The 22,483-nt window shown below is 40.8% G+C and overlaps 1 protein-coding gene across 1 annotated transcript in view; it reads left to right on the forward strand.

Annotated features, from left to right (window-relative positions):
• ADAMTSL1 (ADAMTS like 1) overlaps nt 1-22,483 on the forward strand; it is a gene marked incomplete at both ends in the record, with an annotated part of 454,988 nt that overhangs the window by 314,281 nt on the left and 118,224 nt on the right. The window contains 2 exons of the mRNA XM_084278732.1: nt 14,334-14,460; nt 20,385-20,459. Coding sequence (XP_084134858.1) covers nt 14,334-14,460; nt 20,385-20,459 — 202 coding nt within the window. The remainder of the gene's footprint in view (nt 1-14,333; nt 14,461-20,384; nt 20,460-22,483) is intronic.

Genomic DNA, 22,483 nt, shown 5'->3' on the forward strand with positions numbered 1-22,483 from the left:
CTCTTGGGGAGTGTCCAGAGGAGGGCAACGAGGATGGGAAAGGATCTGGAAGAGAAGTCTTACAAGAAGAGGCTAAAGTGCCTTGGTCTGTTCAGCCTGGAGAAAAGGAGGCTGAGGGGAGACCTCATTGTGATATATGGCTTCCTGACAAGGGGGAGTCAAGGGGCAGGCGCCGATCTCCTCTCTTTGGTGACCAGTGATAGAATCTGAGGGAATGGCATGAAGCTACAACAGGGGAAGTTTAGATTGGTTTTATACCTCTTCCTAATGAGGTGATTGGGCACTGGAACAGGCTCCCCAGGGAAGTGGTCACAGCCCCAAGCTTGACTGAGTTCAAGAAGTGTCTGGACGCTGCACTCAGTCCCATGCTCTGACTTATCTGCACCTGTGTGGAGCCAGGAGTTGGACTTGATGATCCTTCCAACTGAGTCTATTCTATGATTCTATAACTCTATGACAATTTCTAATGCATAAACACAACACTATACTTTCCATGATCTTCAGCCTTCAATTTCTTCAAAATTTTACATATGCTTTCCAATGACTACATCAGTTTTGAGGGTGGCCAAGAAAAGATAGTAAAAAACAAACTCACATGCTGCATTCCCCATAGTGAATAGTTTTATGTCTTTGGTTGTGTTAAATTTAAAGCACCTCAAAGTATTCTTGTCACAATGCATCCCCACTAGTCAGTCATATCTTTATAACTGTAGAGATACAGCATTAGAAGTTCGTAACTAGATTTACCCTAATTGTATGTTTTACATCGGCATATGCTGTGCTGTCTATCACAGCAGTAGCTTATGCTACCTCAGCAGTCCAGAAAGGTTAAAGTATGGAATTTTCCAGAAGAAATGGTGAACCTTTTTGACAGCAACATTCTTCCATGGTTTTTATAAAGCATCTTTTAACACAAGGAGAAACTGTATCATAGAAGAATGAAGTGGAGTAATTCTTGCTCTGTAACATTTCACAGAATCACAGAATCACAAGTTTGGAAAAGACCTTTAAGATCAAGTCCAATTGTTCCCGTCCTATGCTAAATCATAGAATCATAGAATGGCATGGGTTGTAAGGGACCCCAAGGATCATAGTGCTCCAAACCCTCTGCCACAGGCAGGGACACCAACCTCCAGTCCTGGATCTCCACAGGGTTGCCCAGAGCCCCATCCAACCTGGCCTTGAACACTTCCAGGGATGGGGCATCCACTACTTCTCTGGGCAGACTGTTCCAGCACCTCACCACTCTCTCTGTAAAAAACTTCCCCCTAATATCTAATCTAAACCTTCCTTCCTTTAGCTTTAATCCATTCCTCCTTGTCCTGACATTGTCTATCCTTTTAAAAAGTTGAATCCCCTCCTGCTTATAAGGTCCCTGCAGGTACTGGAATGCTGCAATGAGGTCCTCCCCAGCCTTCTCTTCTCCAGGAAGCCCAGCTCCCTCAGTCTCTCTTCATAGGGCAGGTGCTCCAGCTCTCTAATCATCTTTGTGGTCCTCCTCTGAACCCTCTCCAACAGTTCTACATCTTTCTTGTATTGGGGGCCCCAGATCTGGACACAGGACTCCAGATGGGACCTCACGAGGGCAGAGTAGAGAGGGACAATCACCTCTATGTCCCTGCTGGGGGCTCTAGTGGAGCCCAGGATACCATTGGCCTTGAGAGCTGCAAGAGCACACTGCTGGCTCATGTTAAGTTTCTCATCCACCACAATCCCCAAGTCCTTCTCAGCAGGGCTACTCTCAAGAAGCTCTTCTCCCAGGCTGTATTTGTGTCTGGGATTCTTGCAGCCCAGGTGCAACACCTTACGCTCTGCAGTGTTGAACCTCATTAGGTTCACCCAGGCCCACCTTTCCAGCCTGTCAAGATCCCTCTGGATGGCTTCCTTTCCTTCTGTTGTGTCAACCACACCACTCAGCTTGGTGTCATCCGCAGACTTGCTGAGGGTTCACTCAACTCCATTATCAATGTCATTGATAAAGATGTTAAAGAGCAGCGGTCCCAAGACAGACCCCTGGGGGACCCCGCTTGTCACCGGCCTCCACCTGGACATAGACCCATTGACCACCACCCTTTGGCTATGGTCTGTTAACCAGTTTCTTATCCACTGGATGGTCCACCCATCAAATCCACATCTCTCCAATTTAGAGATAAGGATGTGATGGGGGACTGTGTCAAAGGCCTTGCACAAATCCAGGTGGATGACATCGGTTGCCTTCCCTTCATCTAGGGATATCCCTTTCCTTTGTCTAAACTATATCCCTAAGTACGTGATCTACCCTTTTTTTAAACATATCCAGGGATGGTGACTCAACCCCCTCCCTGGGCGTCCTGTTCCAGGCCCTGACAACTCTTTCAGTGAAAGATATTTTCCTAACATCTAATCTGAACCTGTCCTGGCACAGCTTTGTGCCATTTCCCTTGTCCTATCTCCTGTCACCTGGCTGAAGAGACCATCTCCCACCTCTCTACAACCTCCTTTCAGGTAGTTGTAGGTGGTGATAAGGTCTCCCCTCAGCCTCCTCTTCTCCAGGCTAAACATGCCCAGCACCCTCAGCCACTCCTCATAGGATTTGCCCTCCAGCCCCTTCATCAGCCTGGTTGCCCTTCTCTGCACTTGCTCAAGGACCTCAATGTCCTTCTTATGGTGAGGAGCCCAGAACTGCACACAGTACTCAAGGTGCGACCTCACCAATGCCAAGTACAGGGGGAAAATCACCTCTCTAGACCTACTGGCCACACAATTTTTCATACAAAAAAAATCATACTTATACATATATTTTTATATATATGTATTTATATAAAAATATATTTGTGTGAATATACTTTACTCTGTAAGCATAGTGAGTGTATATATCTGTGTTATGTGTGGGTCCCTTTTTCTTTCTCCTTTTTTATAGCAATGCAGATTACTTGTAAGATGTAATCTTTGGATCTCATCTTGGTTTACCTTAGAATACAGTATATCCCATTGCTATAATGCAATTACCTGGAACCACCACGCTGAAGTCAGTAAAAATGCTCTTTAAGAGAAATAGGGCCTTAATGTTCCACATTAGGAAGTGTCTACATGGATAAAATTAATGGTGATCCAGAGCACAACACATTTTAAAAATTAACATTTCTAGTTTAATTTTCCATGGGTTTTTTATATTAATTCCTGCAATTTAAATCTATTAGAGGGTTTTTGAGGGTATAAGCTATTTCTCAGTAGCAGTAGATTCTGCCGCCCTCTAATTTCTTTCTGTTCTAATAAACTGTACCAAAACTTCTAGCCAGTTTAAAATAAGGTGAACATTTCCAAGGAAAAAATGTGATAGTTGAATTGAATGCTCTTTCCTCTAAAAAGGATTTGGTCCCAGACATCCATTTCCTAGTCATCTGAGGGGTCATATAGGCAGCTCCCACCACCCTCTGTTTTCCAAGGGGCTTCTACTCCAGAAGGGTTATTCCAGACCACATTACTATCAGTGAAAGACCTGTGCTCCAAACACCAATAATCCATGAAACCTACTGGGACCTTTACTATTGAAAACAAAATCTTCTAGTTACCCAGCTTCCCTGCCACAATCAAAATATCTTGGATTTCTCTCTCAGTTTCTGCTGAAAGGGAAATACCACATTTTAATCTTTGGCTTTTTCTATTTTCCTTATACCTTTTACTTGTTCTTCCTGTTATCATAGTCTTCATACTTGGTTCTCTTTCAATTTAATTTTTGTCTTCTGCTTCTGTGAATTCCACAAATGTTCCTTTCGTTAACTCTGGCAAGGAAGAACAAGAACATCAGTCTTTACTTTCTCACATGAGTGATCAAGGATAATCCAAAACTTCTCCAGTAGTTATGTCAGAATCTTCACCTTGCTGTATAGAACCAGATCAGGATTTCTTTTTTTTTTAATAACTATTATGTTTTTTACTAAATGTGTGTCCAGACAGTAACATGCTATGCAGTGTTTCCAAAAAGCCATTCCTGTCAATATCATAGCCAAATCCTCACCTGATGTAAATGAGTATTGCTTCCCTGAAGTCACATTCATTGAAAAAGTGCATGCAGTCTAGGCAGTGTCTCTTATTTACACATGAGGAAACACTTTCCTCTTCTGCTGTCCTTTCCTCCCCACCAACTCAGGGATCCAAGCTTCACAGGAACCAGTAAAGTTTGGTAAAAATTCAGTAGTTTCCTTGACTGTACAGAATTGTTGCCTCTCCTTCATTCTCACAGGATTTGTTCTTTTCACATACTTTTTTTTCTTGTTCACCTTTTTTTCCTTTTTTTTTTTCCCCACTGCAATATAAGCAAAGTGTGTAGTTTGACTTCTTGTTTTAAAGATTTTAGTCACAGCACATGTTAACAGCAGTCCTTCTCTGTGAAAAATCATGACAGCCTTTACAAAGCTTATGTCATTTCATACTGGAAGGTTAGACATTGAAAATATCCATAACCAGAATGGTCCTGTTTAGCTAGGTGCCAAAAGCGTCCAAATATCTAAGGTCTCACATCAAAGGCAAAAAGTATAGCCAGTGCCTCTAAAATACAGCATAAACTTTATTGCAACAACCTGAAAAAAATGATGTTACAGTGTCCTGGTTTCGGTCAGGATGGAGTTAACTTCATTTGTAGCAGCAGATGGAATGCTGAGTTTGAGAGTTAAAATGAAAGCAGTGCTGGTAACACCCTGATGGTTTTAGTTGCTGTCAGACAGTCAAGGACTTTCTCAGCTCTTCGTATTTCTCTATTCATGAGAAAGGAGGGGCGAAGCCAGGACAGGTGACCCAAACTGGCCAAAGAGAGTATTCCATGCCAATTACGTCCTGCCCAGTATAAAGCAGAGCTGATGGGAGGAAAAGCAGGGGCGGCTCCGGGACGTGCAGTTTTTGTGGGTCGGTCTGGTCCTGGGACGGCTCTGGGTGGCACAGCCTGAGCTGTGGGTTCGGTGAGAAACTGCATTGTGTATCAACAGCTTCATAGATTTTTGCTCTAAAGACCTGTTAGCATTGTTATATTTGATCTTTCTGCTATTTTAGTAAACTATCCTTATCCCAACCCACGGGCTTTTGGTTTCTTGGTTTTGGAGTTGTTATTTGCCCCTTCCTTTTCCCTTCCCTTGCCTCACACACACCGCCCCCCACCTCTTCCCCTGCTCTTTTCCTTTAAGGAGCAGGCAGCTGCATGGATCTCGGCTCTCAGCCGGGGTAAAACCACGACGTACAGTTAATAGCAATATTTAGTTGAATGGTGCTTATTAAAAAGTCAAAATAGTCTTACTAGCCCAAGAAATTAATGAGAGGATTGTCTAGGATGTGTTAAACACAGACTGGCTTCTTATACTGGCACTGAAAACCTGCTTGATACATGTATAACACAGATTTCAGATGAGGTGGTCACCTCAGCAGACTCTTGAAGGCTCATGAAACTCCTGCCCCCATGGAACTCCTGCAGAAATCAGCACTGTTCCTAGTCATTCCTTATCTTGGGACAGGACTTCTTTGCATGGCCTCCTCAGATCCTTCCAGACAACTCTGGTTTTGAGGAAGGACAAGACCAGGACTCATTCCCATCAGGTGTGAAGTCTTGGAAGAAAATAGCCTGCATTTTTCCACCCTGCAACACTTATAACTCCAATGTTAGAGACTGTTCTCATCCATGCTTGTTACTAGTAACACTGGGGACCATGTGCTTATTTTGACAAGATCCCATTTTTTTGCACTTTAATATGGCAGACTCTGTAACTGTGAAACATCTGAGAGACAGTAATTTCCAAAAAAAAAGATTTTTACCTGTGTTGTTGTTTTATATTTGCACAAGAAGAGTGAAAGTGCCTGTCATTTGCCTGTTTGAGTGCAGAGAAATGAATGGCCTTTGTTCCATTAATTCTCTACGAACAGGCATCATTTTTGTTTCTACCAGTGTGTATTCATTTTTAGAGGCATTCAGTCCCCCATGACAGCTTCCAATAATGATCATTTTCTCTTGCCAAACCTATGGCAGAAGTCAGGTTAAAACAAAGGAAAGCATTGGGGAAAAAAGAAGTTTAGGTATTTACTTGTTGCTGGGATTTGAGTCTCCTGTAGTTCAGCTATTTCTGGCTCATGTTTGTAGCTATCTTTTTTTTTTTTCCTTTTCTGAGCTGTAGAACACTAGAACAAAAATGCAAATAGTGTAATAGTAACTGTATTATTTAGGCAAAAGGGTGGCTATTTTTCCTCAGACATGTAGAGGGCATTAAAATAGGATCAGTTCTAAGCTGTCTTTCAATTTAGCCCAGCCTTCTGGCATGATGATTATAATGGCTTTTCAGTTTCTAATGTCTGTTTCTAAGCTCCTGACCCTAAATGCTCATAATGAATCCATGTTTTTTTAGAGTTTATTGAAATCTAGATGCCTTCTGGGGGCACAGCATTTCAGGAAGCACTGAATTCTTGATTTCTGATGGTTAGGTGCTTTTGAACCATGTCAGGCTGAACGGCTGAACTGCTGTTTGAACTTTTTGTCTAATGTTCTCCATCCTCATCTATGTCATGTTCTACGGATAAAAAAATACTAATTTTGTTTTCTTGTTGATGAATATAATTGTTCTGAGATGAAACAAATATCTTTTCCTCCAGAATGACATCTTTCCAGTACACAGAAAAGATTAGAGAATCTAAAGATTCATAAGTGTAATAGCCAAATGCTTAAATTGCTAACAGTGTGCCAGGTAACAACAATTTTGTGACAGAGGACATTGGGACACATTTTCATGATATGAAAAAATGTGCATTTACATTATTAGAACTCCACTCCCCTTTCTTGAACTATCAGTTTTCCAATTTATGGTCCAACAGAGATTGGCACCACTGCAGAGATGTTTTGTTCTAGTCTTTCAGCAGAAACAATACCTGACATTACTCCCAAGCAGACAAACTGTCTACCATGGGTACACCTTTGACCAGCAGGACACAGAGCACCTTCCTTTGTTCAGGTGGGAAACACACTATAAGGTGGATTCTTAGCAAAACCAAGAAATTCTAAAGAGCACCTTGGAGACTCCTCAGATTTGTGTTGCAGTTAACAGGAAATATTCTTTATCCCTGTGTTTACCTAGCACGCCTGAAAACCTGAGGTGTGTGGATGGCGCAGATCGTTTAGTGCAGCATGAAGATGGCAAGATGTCTGCACTGCCTGGGCAGTTTTGGGAGTCCCCACCAAAACAGATATGTGTTTCTCACTGCAGACTGTTGCAAGTTGCTGTCGTCCTAGTGTCTTCTCAAAAAGTCTGCGTGATCTCCAGCCTCTTACATACTGACTGGCAGGTTGGGAAACCATATAGACTAAGCACTTTCAGCAGTGGCTTGGGGACATGTGGTCTCTCTCAATTATTTGAACCGCTCCTTGGTAACAAAGATTATGTGACTGCCTTAAGCAGCAGAAAGTCTGTGCTGGCACTGTTAGCTATCAGGGCACTGCAGCTGGATCCCCATTGATCCAGCCGACAGAAGACGAGCTCCTGTTAACAAAAGAAGCCTGTCTGAGAGAGGGAGGGCTGCACACCCAAGAGAAGAGGGGTCTGAGTGGCAATATCAGGCATGTCTGATGAAGTCACTCGAACTGACAAAGGATCACAGTCAAATGCAATGTGTCACAAGTGCCAGTTAAATGCTTTTACAGTTTGGTGCTTCATAGTCTAGGAGAAGAAAATGGGGCCAGAGGGCAGACTTCATTGAATTTACTTGTTTTATCAAGCATGTAGTTTTGAGGAAGCTGCAAGAGAGCTGGAACTCTTGGTATCTGTACCATCTGGATGAGTTTTGATTTATAATGGCATTTGTAATCACTTTCTGTTGTAGTATTTTCATGTTCTACAAAACCTGGCAAATCTTACCGTTGGAAATGCTAAATAAGCTATCTATCCAGGCAACATGTCTGATTCTGCTGGAGACAATCAAGCATTTCTGTAATTAACTGCTGTAGGGCAATAACTGAAAAAAAGTTAGGGTTTTTTGTTCTCTTCCATCAGTAAGAACACAAACATGAAAGAATAAATGAGAACCTCATTCTCACTCTGGCAGAATATGGACATGTGAATACAAATCCAGCCAAAAACCAAAGAAAAGTGTGAATGAAATGGATAAGTGAATATGAATAATCACAGAAGCCTTTTTTTTTTTCTTCTTGTCATCTGTTTATAAACTCTTGGAACTTAATTCTGTTTAAATGTTGCTCCTTACAGAATAGCAACCTCTGAATCTCTGTATCATCAGTGAATGAACTAGATACAACTCTCTTGCCTTGGCCCAAACAATAAATTAGTTGTTTATGTATGACTGAACCTGAAAAATTCAATCCTTTTTATGTGGGAAGATTCCCCTTAATGGGATTTGCACGTAAGAGTAGGAGTTGCCTTTTTCCCACATCCAAGATTTTAGTGCCTCTATAAATCCGCTTTTATAAGTTGTAGCTTTTAAATTGATTTAATTGCATCTTTATAAATCAGGAGTGTTTTGGAATAAAGTTTCATTTATTCTTTTCCCTGAAGGAAACCTGAGAAATAGTATTTTCTCCTGAGTTTCCTCTGCTGCTGGGTGTTTGCTATTTGCTTCCAGAGTTATGGTTGAACCACTGATTCTCAACGTGTTGTGTCTGTCATGCTAGTCAGGTAAGGCTCCATTAGGGTCTTGGTCTAGGTTTAAAAATAGTAGTAGCAGAGAATCCTGACTACCTAGGATGCTATGCTAAACTGATGGTGCAGATACCAAGCACGGTCAGTTCCAGTGGATCAGTGGTAAATAAGGCAACAAACAACAACAAATCACTGAGCTGTCCAGTCATGTGCTTGGAATGTTGGACTGGATCTCAGTCACTCCAGTGGTTATATTTAATGATATGGCTGCTGATCAGTGACCAACGTTTGTTTACATGGCCTGGACAGTTGCAAGTTGTGTTTGGTTCAGGTCCCAAGTGAATGCATTCATTGTACGTGTCCATGGGCCTAGTCTTCCCAGCAAAGTCACAAATTACCTTACCATTGTGAAAATCATCTTTAGGGTCTTCAGTTAACAGTTGTTGATTGTGATGTAGTTACACCTAAATTCTTTGGGACATAGGAGGATCCTGCCCAGTGCCTGGTGCTGCACAAGACTGCCTCTCACTGAGTAGTGTTGGCAGCCTGTGCCAGAAAAATGCTGAGGCTGCAAACTGTCATCACAAGGTGTCAGTGAACTGAAGGGCAGGTATCATTTTCGGAGGGGCTGTGAGTCTCTGTGTCGCAGGCACCAGTCTGGTTTGTTTGTTGTACAACCTGGAGCTTGTTCTCTCCACAGTAATTTAAACAGTATAACAGCTCTTCATCCGGATTGTAAAACAGGATTTTGGACCCAGTTGAAACAGTGGCTCCAATCCAAAACTTTCTTCAGCTAAGCAGTGACAATCAACACAAGTCCTAGATTGAGCCCCACATTAGTATCCCTGTGAAGGGGAACTTTGTTTTTCTCAGATTTTCAGAACTTCTTGTGTTTAAACTGCAGACATGCCCTTTGAAAACCAGAGAGATTTATTTATAATTGGCTAGATTTGCAAGCTTGCTTTATTACATGATTTCCTGCCCAGAGTTTCTTAATACTGAATAGAAATTGTTATGAAAACTTCTTACTTCAGGGCATTTCCAGGCTATTAGGGCTAGCTGTCATTGCTGGTCCAGTTTTATTTCTAGAAAAATCTGCTACTGAGCCAGAGTTCAAGTCCATGAAGGGAACACAGGCACACATAACAGTCATGCATGCACTCGGTGAGTTAGTTCCAACTCCTGTTGTGGGACTTTTAGCCTGATGCCATTATATAGATGAGCAGTTGCTCAGCTAACTTGATGACCACCTTTTTTTCTTGCCATGTCCTGTAAAAATGGTTTTGTGTTTCTATCTCAGAGTCAAGAATATTGTTAATTTTCTGTTTTACCTGCTCTCTGGCTGTCAGTGGAGTAAAAGTGAGAGCAAGGTGAAGAATCAAACTCAGCATGAAGTATGGGACCCCCGCCTAAAACATAATATGGAATCTTTACCTCTGAGCAGAACTGTGGTGTTTTATGCCAGAAAACAACAAAATCCCAGCCAAGCAGGGATTAGCTGTTATTATTATGGCTTTTTGTTGCTATATTTTTAATGCTAAACCCACAAGGAGAATAAAAAGTCAGCTCACTTTAGAGGTGGTAAAGAACTGTGGAGGGAGTTGATACCTGTGATTTCCTCATTCTGGTACTGTGTGGCTGACATCCTCCATCTATTGAGAGACCTCCAGAGCTCTGCATGATCTGCTTTTACTGCTGTTAAGGGCATTTAACCACAACAGCAATAAGGTTTGTAGGAACACCTTCAGAAATATGCAAGAGCTTCACCCAAAACCTATTGAACTTGTAAGTGTATTGCATTGATTTTAATAGGGTTTGGATTATATCGTCAGGGAACTGAGTGGAGCTGCTTCTGACATTTTGTGCGGTAACAATCTGCAGTTCAAGCCCCTGACCACAGTTCAGCAATTTGAAACTCAAAAGATCTCAGTGTGGAAAATCTGTGCTTCATTACCCTGCTTTAAGGGGAACAAGATTAACATGTAATAGAAATGAGTATGAAAACTGCTTATTTCAGAACATTTTCAGGCACAACTTGTTGCTGTAATCTGCTTTCATTCCTGGTGGGGGCTTCCTTCCCAGCCTTTCACGGATTGAAAAAGACTTCATCTCCCTAGCATTCCCCCCACCCCCCCAGGATATATTAAGATGAGGAATAGAATTGATTGGAAAAGGAAGTATCCATCCCACAGAAAATTCAGAATTTCAACATTGGTTCTAGCTTCAAACCAAGATGAGGAGTTGACATTTCAAAGCTTTTTGGAGAGCGGAATATTCCCCAGATTTTAAAATGTCAGCATTTTGTTTCAAAACGTGTCCACCAAACCATTACTCTGAACTGTAGATTAGAGGTACAATATCCCTGTTCACTCCTTTCTGTGCCAAGATGGTCAAGCAGTACCTTCTGCAGTGCTTATTTTCAAGACAAGTCTTCAGCTGCCCCTATCCGGGTGAGTATGTCCACAGGTCAGTGCCTCAGCACGCTTTTCTAGCTCTGAAGTCAAAGCAAATCTGCTTTCCCTGACAGTGTGTTGCACCTTTGGCATCTCTGATAATAGCCATTCCAAAACCACCCCTGTGTTTTCTTCATGTTATGGGTGGATGTGGAAAGAAACAATTCTGCCTTCCTGCTCCTTGTTATCTCTCTGCAGATTTTCAGGGGCAAAGATGGTGACATACCTTCACCCATAACTTCATCTTTTGCAGTGAGTTCTCTGCAGCCCTGACAGAGAATGAAAATAATGTTATAGAAATGGCATATTCTCAACTAAGACAAACCTATGTTTCTTCTGCTCGTAGAGACAAAAGTTATTATTCTCATGAACTCTGTATTTTTTCAGGAGCACTTTAATATTTCCTTGTCTGATCTTTTGCTTTCATAAGAGTCCAACCTATATAATGTTTTCACATAAGAGCTACTAAAAAGTAATATAAGAGATCTGGAGTAGTGTTTTTCATTTTAAAGCATCGGCAACTCTGTTGCAAATACTATCAACCTTTTTACTGAGTGTAATTATCTTCAAAAGATGGAAAAAGGATTTCCCTAGGTAGTAAGGGAGGTAAAAAAAAAAAAAAAAGAAAAAAAGCAGTGAACTCTAGAACATTTTTTTCAGGCATTAGTTAATCACTCATAAGGGGTTTTAGTGAAAATTTCATACATATTCCCAGACCTCTAGATATTTATTAAGACAGATAATCTAACAGTGTAAAACAAAACATTCTGTAGACACCTTGGGGAAAAATAGGAAATGTAATTTCATCAAGATTTCTAATAGCATAAATTATCTGAGAGACTACAAGTACAGAAGGCAAATTTTGTACAGCTCGTGTAAGTTTTGGTGTTCACCAGAGGTCTCCATTTTGCTTACACTTCCATTTGACATATGGCATTTCAACAAAAGACTTATTTGTATTTTATGCAATGGCAATGGCACCCCATCTCAAAAAAAGAGCAACGAACCTCTATATAACTTCCTTTTACACCTGAGATATTTCTGGCAGTTTCCTCTACAAGTTGTGACCTAGCCTCAGATTGCTTAATCTATAAATTAATTTGTGATGATTCACAAAGTTTAAAAAGGCTTTAAAGTGCTAAAGGCTGTTTGCAAAATCTGTTGCCACATACCTGGATTTAACATCCAACTCTTTTCATATTGAGGCAGTTCACATGTTCTTTTCAAAATAGGTGAAGGCACAAAGATTTGGGTGTAACTCTAGACTGAACAGTTGAGTGACTATAAAACATGTTATGGGCAGATGTGAAAGGGGATTCTGACCTTTCCTCTGATATCTGGGCTCCTGAGCAGGACCCTTCTCATTGTGGGTGCTAGTGAGCTGTATTCAACTTGAAGGAAATTAATCTGATTTGTAGGCATTATGTTTTCAGATCATGAAAGTGGGTGAGGGGTTTGTGTCTTCTCTATGCAAAAACATTCATGAAAGTTAAAGCAAACCTTTCTGTGTATATTGAAGGTGGCTCAGCTCCTATAGGGATATTCTTAAGCAGAGAAAAAAAAAATTACCCAAATCTCAACATGGTATTGCTGATATTTCTATATCTGTACTTGAAAGGTCTGTATGGAGTAGTCACAGTCAAGATAAATCTTAACTTTGCATCAGCTATCTAACCATTAATTGTCATAGTGTTTCTAATGTGATAAATGTGTCTTGCAGTCTGGATATGACTAGATTTTCAGGGAAATATATCCATTGTGCTTGACATTAGACTCCATTAAATCCCCTGGAGACATCATGCAGGAGTGTAAGCAACTGACCCAGTCCTGACCTGATAGAAGTGGGTAAAGTCAAAGATATTCAATGATAACTTTCATCAAGCCTGAATCTAAACCTGCAATGATTTGAATTAAATTAATTGCACTATCAATATGACAGATAACAAAGGAAACAGCTATCGTTCCACTAGTAAAATAATTATGTTAGAAATAGGAAATTAATTGTTAAAAGTAAATACTGGATATTAATCAAAGCCTGCATTTTCACGGCAATTAAAGAAAAGGTATCAAACCCAGAAGTATATCTCACCCTAGGAGAGATCTGCAATTCTGGATACACAGGTTTGCATGAAGAAGGAATATTAGTCTGAATGTTTATGTGGGCAAGCTACACATGCAACTTTTATGAGCCTGGATGATAAATTCCCTACTTGCTCTGATTAGTTTTTAGGACCCAGGTCTGTGATTTAGCTGAAACTCACAGATGCAGGAAAATTTCAAACTGAAATAAGTCCTTTATTTAAAATTCTCTATGTTTATATATACTCTCTGTTTGGCTAGGAATCTTAGGACAAACTCTTTAGAAGTACCATTTATACACAAATATTTTTTCATTGCTTACTTTGCATGCCAGAATGCTAGAAGGCCTTTAATTTTCTAGTTTGTATAAAGATAATCATAACACTGTACGGACTTTCTTAATTTCTTGTATTCAAGTTATTTATGTGCAAAATTCATAACTTGGATACAGAATTCAAAGTTCAAGCAAAAGGATTTTGAAATGTATATAGCTGTAAATTTACATTTTATTTTCTTGGGAACTATATGTTTTTCACCTGGTTCATCTATTCAAGTTTTAAAATTTTGAACCAAGCAATTTACACATAAGCATAAAGCTCATTTCAGAGCAGGTAATCGCATTTCTGACTCTCAGTTCTTCTGTTGCAACCATTCCTTCCTTCTTTATCAGATCTTTAACAATGTCTGAACAGAGGCATTGATAGTGTGGAATGGAATTATTCTCACACATAATTTAAACCACATGGATTTTCAGATTACATAGCAGATAAATTTCACTGAGATCTCAGCCATGTTGCTATTTATCTGTGCTGTTCTTTACTTTTATCTTTACTTTTTGTCTGCTTCCTAACTGTTGCCTGATCTATTTCAGGCATTTTTCTTTGTTGAACTCTAATATGTGTAATTTCTGGTAGGACTCTGACCAAGAAATGTTCACAATGCCCTAAAAACCCACCTACAACAATACTCTTCTCTTTCTCTGGACTGCCAAAGCCGCTGAGTACTAACCTGTTCACTATCTCATGTCTGAATTCAGTTCAAACTCCCAGCCAGATTTGTTCAGCCTCTTTAGTTGCTAAGGTACTTTACATCCCTCTAGAGATGCTGAGAGAGCAATTTTGCGGTAATTAGTTGCAGAGATGGGTCGAGCAGTCAGTCAGTAGGTGCTGATGTTGAACTGCACATCTTTCTTTCTTGCCAGATCGTTGGCTGTGACCGCCAGCTGGGAAGCGCTGTCAAGGAGGATAACTGTGGGGTCTGCAATGGCGACGGGTCCACCTGCCGGCTGGTTCGAGGCCAGTATAAGTCCCAGCTCTCAGCAAATAAATGTAAGCTGTCCCTTCTGGTAAAGTGCCATCTTCCCCTCCTAGTGAAACATGCATTTCCTGCAAACTAGATCTCACCCCACTCTTTTGATGGTGGTTGAAGGGTCACAGGGTCATAGTCAGTCTAGTTGCCCTCTTGGGTTAAACCAGGCTGGCTGTGGGGGTGGACAGAAGATTATGGGAAGGTGTTACCAGGATATACCCCATCTCAGCCAGCTGGTTGCTTGAGAGGAGCAGAAGAATGAAAAGAGGTAGCATTACCCATACTGCTCCCTCTTTATTATCTGGCTGGGCATAGGACTCAGTCCTTGCTGCTCTCTACAGAATGCCTTTTGCTGCTCTACAGCAGAGGGGATACCTGGAGGGATGGTGGTGCCAAGCTGGCACAGTGTTCTCTCACAGACCTGTCCCTACAGTATGTCTGCCTGCATGGTGACTCAGCCCTGGGGTGGACTGAGGTGTTAGAGTTGTCCAGAGGTGCCTACATGGATGGGTACGAAGAGACATGGGCTTTCCTGTGTAGTCCCTGAGCCAGCCTCAACTCAGAGTGATAAAGTAGGATTAGTGTGCCCCAGTGATAGGGTTCATTTACCCTGGACCTCAGACAGGCTTTTCAGCCTAATTACAGCACAATAGAAGGACATAAAAATCTTTTGGGATAAGAGATGGAGCATGCTGGGTCAGTTTGAAGGAAGGGTGAAAAGGTAGGTGTACTGTCATGCCTATGTAGATACAGCTAAGGAATAACATATGCCAGACTGCAAACCTGCCCTCAGTCCTCCTCAGTGGTATCAGAATTTAATCAGACTGGATCTAACATTCTGGCACACTTTTTCTTGTGCTGAGATTCAAATAGCAGGGTAGTATCTGCTGAAGGCTGCCTGTCTGCATTTGTGGAATCTACCAGATAACATTCCATTTCTGTGAGGAGAAGTGAGAGACGTTTTTTACCAAGGATGCTCTCTGACGGAATAATGGGAAGGGAAGGGAAGGGAAGGGAAGGGAAGGGAAGGGAAGGGAAGGGAAGGGAAGGGAAGGGAAGGGAAGGGAAGGGAAGGGAAGGGAAGGGAAGGGAAGGGAAGGGAAGGGAAGGGAAGGGAAGGGAAGGGAAGGGAAGGGAAGGGAAGGGAAGGGAAGGGAAGGGAAGGGAAGGGAAGGGAAGGGAAGGGAAGGGAAGGGAAGGGAAGGGAAGGGAAGGGAAGGGAAGGGAAGGGAAGGGAAGGGAAGGGAAGGGAAAGAGAAAAAGAAAGAAAGAAAGAAAGAAAGAAAGAAAGAAAGAAAGAAAGAAAGAAAGAAAGAAAGAAAGAAAGAAGAAAGAAAGAAAGAAAGAAAGAAAGAAAGGAAGGAAGGAAGGAAGGAAGAAAGGAAGGAAGGAAGGAAGGAAGGAAGGAAGGAAGGAAGGAAGGAAGGAAGGAAGGAAGGAAGGAAGGAAGGAAGGAAGGAAGGAAGGAAGGAAGGAAGGAAGGAAGGAAGGAAGGAAGGAAGGAAGGAAGGAAGGAAGGAAGGAAGGAAGGAAGGAAGGAAGGAAGGAAGGAAGGAAGGAAGGAAGGAAGGAAGGAAGGAAGGAAGGAAGGAAGGAAGGAAGGAAGGAAGGAAGGAAGAGAAAGAAAGAAAGAAAGAAAGAAAGAAAGAAAGAAAAGAAAGAAAGAAAGAAAGAAAGAAGAAAGAAAGAAAGAAAGAAAGAAAGAAAGAAAGAAAGAAAAGAAAGAAAGAAAGAAAGAAAGAAAGAAGAAAAGAGAAAGAAAGAGAAAGAAAGAAAGAAAGAAAGAAAGAAAGAAAGAAAGAAAGAAAGAAAGAAAGAAAGAAAGAAAGAAAGAAAGAAAGAAAGAAAGAAAGAAAGAAAGAAAGAAAGAAAGAAAGAAAGAAAGAAAGAAAGAAAGAAAGAAAGAAATTCACATGAAGAAAGGAATAGTCCTCATAAAAGTCCCATTGCTGAGGCAGAACTGCACATTAGAGGGCAAAGAAAATAATTCACAAAGATTTAGGAATGGAATTTCACCTCATTGTTACTGCTCCTGCAATGTGCATGAAGAGATTCAGAAATCTCCAGGCTGCTTGAGACATGATAGTATTTCTGAACTTTTTTTGGCAAATGTCTTTTCCTATAGGAATAATTCATTGTTTTTCAGTTGCTTTGTGGTAAAAAGGTGCTCTTCTCTTTTCTTCTGAGGTTAATGTATTATGCACAGTATAATATCCCAATGGTTTGCTCTTAAATATAAAGAATGCTAGATAGGTAGGAGAGCAGATGGCAGAGACTGTAGTCTTAGAGTGAGGCAAATGGGAAAAAAATGTTAGGAAATGGATTGTTCGGATACATTTGCATGCAAATTATTGTTACATAGAAATGAAGTAATCAGGTTTTGTTTGCACTCTATATAATATATGCATTCTTCTCTTCCTGCTGTAGACTTACATGTTGTTATGCAACACAGTATGAATTTCCAATACATCAGAAGTGCTCCTTTAAATTAGCTTTTTATGATTGTAAAGGCACACTTACAAATCTCCTTTACGTGTGTGAATTAGTAAGAACTTTTTTGAGATTTACTTCTAAATGGCTCTTGTACATGCTGTGAAAATTCGAGAGGAGCTTTAAAAAATCTACTCTGTGTTTATTTTCTGCATTTATCCTCCTCAGTGCTGCTTAAATACCTCTCACTTTGACACTTAGTCTGTGTCAGCATCTTATTTGTCACTGTAGATACATGCACATAAGCATATCAGGAATCAGAGCCTGATTTCTTTGCTGGAATGACTGGACTACATTTGGCTAATCAATAGCTTAATTCCAAGTTATCATTATAAAATAATCCATGTTTCTCAAGAACTAAGTCTATTTTGTCCATGGGATGAACAAGGCATTAAAAGCCTGTGTGAGATAGACTGGCATACAATGTAAGAAAAATCAGAAGGGCGCGTGCAGCAGTGACCTGATACCAGCAGAGGTGTTCTGTGGGCTCACTTGGGGGTTTATTTGCCTAAGAGAGCACAACATTGAATTCTGAGGACTGTGCGAAGAAAATTGGACAGTGACCTTTATTACAAAGCTCTCCTGGTAGTTTCTGAAGTTGACTACAGCTCAAAACCACCCCAGACCCAGTCTTCAGCTCACTACACTGTATTCCTTTTCTCTTGGTGCTCATATCCATTCTCCTTCTCCATGGTGTTTCTATCATTCAAAGATTTAGGAGACGGATAGTGCTAGAAGGAAATTCATAGAGCTTTTAAACACTTAGCACTTGCTACAGGAACATCTTCCTCAGTATTTATAGAGGTAGCAGACATCTCCCAGTGGTGTCAGAAACACAAGCATAGCAGGGCAGGTGTCAGTGTTGAATGCTGAGTTTTCTCCTACATTTTTATTAAAAAAGGAAGGTTTATGCTTTTGTTTCTATGTATCTGACACATAACCTTGCACTTTCTTCACAACCATGGGCCACCATCCTCCCAGTGACCTGGGACTGTCCCCTGCTTCCCTATGCATCTTGTCTGGTGGAAGCTGCTTGCCCTTTAACAGCCTTTTCTTTGGAGTGCTCCACATGGCCGCTTCTCAATCTGCCTCTCCGCTTATTGCTGGGGAGCTGTGACTAAATGTTACCATGCTTACTTTCACATGCCTCTTCACAGGAAATGTCTCCCTCTTATCACTGTTAACCTCAGGAAATTATCCTTCAGTCCCTACTGCTCCTGCTTCACGAAAGCAGGAAGCGCTGTGATAAGCGTAAATCCCACTGAGCTTTGCATTTCACATGAAGTGTGCTAGGATTTCAGATGCAGAGCAGCTACAAGGTCGGGTGAAATATAGTCCTAACAGTACCCTCAGGCAGAGGAGACATGCTAGGAATATATGATATAGAAGCTTGCATGATCTTCAGACTGTCCAATTTTTCTGTGACATACCAATGAGTTCTTAACTCTCCAGCGCAAACCTCGTAACTGAGAGACAGTTGAATATAATAATGATGTTGAACAGTTTTAAAGTAAGAATTTTAAAAAGACTGTTAATATTTTATGAAAAATCAGAAAATACAATTTTCCCAGACTTATTCCAATAAATCTGATGAATGTACAGCAAAACACTATGTCACATTCATGGTTTTCCCTCCTCAAAATGGATAAAATGCATTTATCATACTTGGCATCTTTAATATGAGTGCCAGAACGGTACCAGTAAAAGCAGCATTAGAATTTTGTGACGCTTCAATATTTCCTTCAAATAGAAAGTTTGAATTCTGTGTAGAAATTAAAGATGCCTATCTTTGTTAATTAATGTGATACCAGAGATGCACATGAGCAGGTCTGTGTTGAATAGAGTTTAACTCCAGTGTTATGGAAGTCTTAGAAGACACCGAAATTTCTGAATTTTTTGAGAAACATATGAAATCAGATTTTGAAAATGGATAGCCCGGGCACATGAACAGGCTTTATCTTTGCACAACTCTTCTAAGATATTTATCAGACTGCCTACATTTGCCCAATCTCTTCTGGGATATTAAGAGGCCACACAAGTATTGATATTTCATCCTATAACGTTCTACAATATGAGAATATCTAAAATCACTATGATGTATGACTGCATTTAAAATTCAAAAGTGTATTAGTCCACATTTTTGAGATATCATAGGTTTGTTTAAAAAAAGTTCTGGTTTCTTGTAGTTTTCCCTCTTTCTGTTGCTTCTCTTCACTTTCTGACATAAAATGGAAGCATTAATAACTATTTTGTTGGTAACTGAGAATCCTAATATAGTTAAGTTGGGGCAGCTTTCCCAGGTTGGCTCCAGCTCATATGTTTGGATGAAAGATGATACACTTTTATTGACTGATTTAGCCTTACCTGTCAAAGCAACATATTGCTTTGCAAGCTGAGCTATAGTTCTTGCTAGCAGGCATTGCACAACACAAATGTCAGCAGTTGCAATGAACATATAGCAATAGAGGAGTCATTCCTCCTGTGTCTACCACCTCCCCACCCCAAAGAAAAAAATCATGTTCGGTGTGCATACTTTTTCCTTCCTGACTTCTAATTAAAGGGGAATGAGGCAGGAAGGACTGGGAAAGGTGAATGAAGAACCGAGGTGTGTTGGTTAGTTGAGGTCAGTGTTCTCTGGGAACCAACTTTACAACCCAGGCATGGAGTTGGGAGCATTTTCTGCATTTATATCTTTCCTCCCCTTTCCTTCCTGCTTCCCTACAGGACATTGCTGAGATTCCTGTCGCTTTAGAAATGCTGACCTAACTAATTTTCACAGCAGCATGTGACCTACATGCTACTTCACACCTCAGTTTAAATCCAGTTGGCAGAGCACCCATGGGCTTCATATGTGCAAGATCCTGCTCTAACACCTGTTTACATGGCTGTCCAATGGGCTTCTGTTTTTCCAGGGCTTTCTGTTAGTGGTGTGGAAAGGGAAGTAGAATTATAGCACTTCTAGTCATTAAAATAAAAGGTGTGAAAGGGAAAGCATGCCTGAGGGCAGTGGGGGACCATGCTATAGCATGGGCAGGGTCACAGTGAAGCTATAGGATTCAAATGGGAAAGAGTCAAGTGAAGGGATGGGCTGCTTATTTAAACATCAGAATAGGCTTCTGCTTCTTTACCACAAACACCAATTCAGAACACTTGGAGGAGGTTTAAGTGGAATGGTAATGAAACAGAACACTCTTGAAATCCAGAAATGAGTGTGAAAGAGTTGAAAATAAAGAAAATCAACAGGTTTGGGTTTTTCTAAGTAAAAGGTTCTTACCACATTTAACAAGTTCTTTTTTTTTCAGATTTTTAATGTTCTCTCATAATTCTTAGAGTTGTTTCATTAATCCAAAAGCTTTTCTTTTGTCTATCTTGTATTCAACTATTTTACTGCTTATTTGAAAACAGATGGGCATTTCTTTCTCTATTTATTCCGTGTGTTTTTGGCTTCCCACAGTGGATGATACAGTGGTTGCTATTCCTTATGGAAGCAGACAAGTCCGCCTCGTGCTGAAAGGACCTGATCATTTGTGTAAGTAGAAGAAGTTAGTGTACATTTATCTAAGAAAGCCTTGCTAACCCGCAGTGCTCTGTTTACACTGTGGTGTCTGGTTTCCCTCTCTCAGATCACTGATATCCACACAGGGATGAGTCCTGCCCTCAGAAGCTCTCCTCAGACCCAGTTACATCAGTGGTACACTCTTTTTTCTTAGAGCAGAGCTTAGTCAACATTGCAGAATCCTTTGCCCCTCCATAATTCTTCAGTCATCTCTGTTTGCGTATCCTTTGGCTGGCTCACTTGGTGCAAACTGCTTTTGTTTAAAATTAATAAAATATATCCCACTGAGAGAAGAAATATTGAGGACAGTAAAGTATAAGCTTCCCTACAGCTGAGCTTTAGCCATCAAGCTGCTCATGACTTTAACATATGTTTCTGTTATGATAATCTGTCTCACTCCTGTAGATGCACACACACACATGCGCGTGCACACGCGCACACAGAGCCACAGCCTGAAGAGCAGGAACAGCATGCATAAGTCAAACCACGCTTCTTACTAGTGACATTGCTCCAAGGAATTGAGCCCACTGAGTGCTGCTAGCCTGTTGCTTGGTGGCTATAACACTTCCCTGCATCGTCTGACAGGGAGCTGCCTACTCCAACAGCTGCGTAGCCCTCTTTGGGAGAGGAGTCTCAGGATGTAAGAATATGCTGGGAGAGCTGGAGGCAAATTCATTTCTTTCATGAACAGAAACTCCTTGCCTCCCTCTCTCTCACCTTCCAATACAGTAGCTACTTACAAGCTGCTCCTTTTTTCATCAGCAGCAAATCAACACTAGCATGCTGGTAAATGGGATTTACTGTTTGTCAGAAAAAAAACCAACCACAAGCTGCACTGTGTAATGTCTCAGAAGCACAAACTGTTTTAAGATAAGTAGGGCTTCTCATCTCCTTTTCCAAAAGGCAACAGGACTTCACTGCAGGTCGCACCAGTTCAGAGTCCTTAGTGCTTGTCAGTGTAAACACAAACATTAGTGTCGGGAAGAAGGTAAAACACCAAGTCATTCCCACACTCCCCAGATTTCTCTTGCCCAAAGATTTTATACTGACTGGCAAAATAAAGGGTGGTTTATCAGTCCTGTTCTGTAGCTTAATTCTTGTGTTGCAAAAGCAGCAGGCATGCCATCACATTTTAGCAGTTCTTTATATTTACAGCTGTGAATAAAGACCAACAAATTACAGTTTATAATCTAAGAAAAAATGCATTATGTTTTGCTTAAAAGTTCAAATGCTGCCTTGTACTTCAGTTTTAAGTAGCCCTTTGGGTATTCTTGAGTTGCTCCAATATGGTTGTTATTACTTTCCCAGTAAATGATTTGTACTCTTCCTTTCTCTCCTGTCTTCTTTCCCAGTATAGATGTTCCCTTCCAAAGTAGAAAAATCTCTTACTTTTATTATTTTTTCAGTGAAATTGAGATATAAGACAGCTTAGAGAGAAATGAGATTTTAGCAGGAGAGATTGATCTAAAGCTGTCTTCACTCAGGCCATATCACATTTCAGAACAAGAAGATTTGAATCGGCAAGGTCTGCCTGAGTCATTGGTTGAGATTTAGATGAACTGTGCTCTGTGTAAACATGAATAAGTCCAAATACATCTCTTCCTTGTTTCAGATGTCTCCATGAATCTTTCTGTTCACCCATCAAAGGGTTTTATATATGTATGAGCTCCAGTCAGTTGTGGAGGAGGGAGTATTTTGCCCTATGAACTTTGGTTGTGGGAGAAGTCAACAGGAGGCCTATTATATATACACAAGTCTTAAAACCTACTTTATCCCTGATGCATGCAGCCTTGTCCAGAAATAAATATATGGCCGAGTGCATCACAAAGGAAGAGACTAGTCTCATTGCAAACCAAGGAATTCATTAATACAGAGCAAATTCTTAGTGTACTGCCTCAGCAACGTCCTTCATGAATTAATTCCCGTGACCCATCCTGAAAAGCAAGCTAATTGCTGCAATTATCTCCCCCCACAATTAATACATGCTTATAAAGACT

The sequence above is a fragment of the Gallinula chloropus genome (assembly GCF_964237585.1).
Source record: "Gallinula chloropus genome assembly, chromosome: Z".
In the NCBI taxonomy this organism is placed as follows: Eukaryota; Metazoa; Chordata; class Aves; order Gruiformes; family Rallidae; genus Gallinula; species Gallinula chloropus.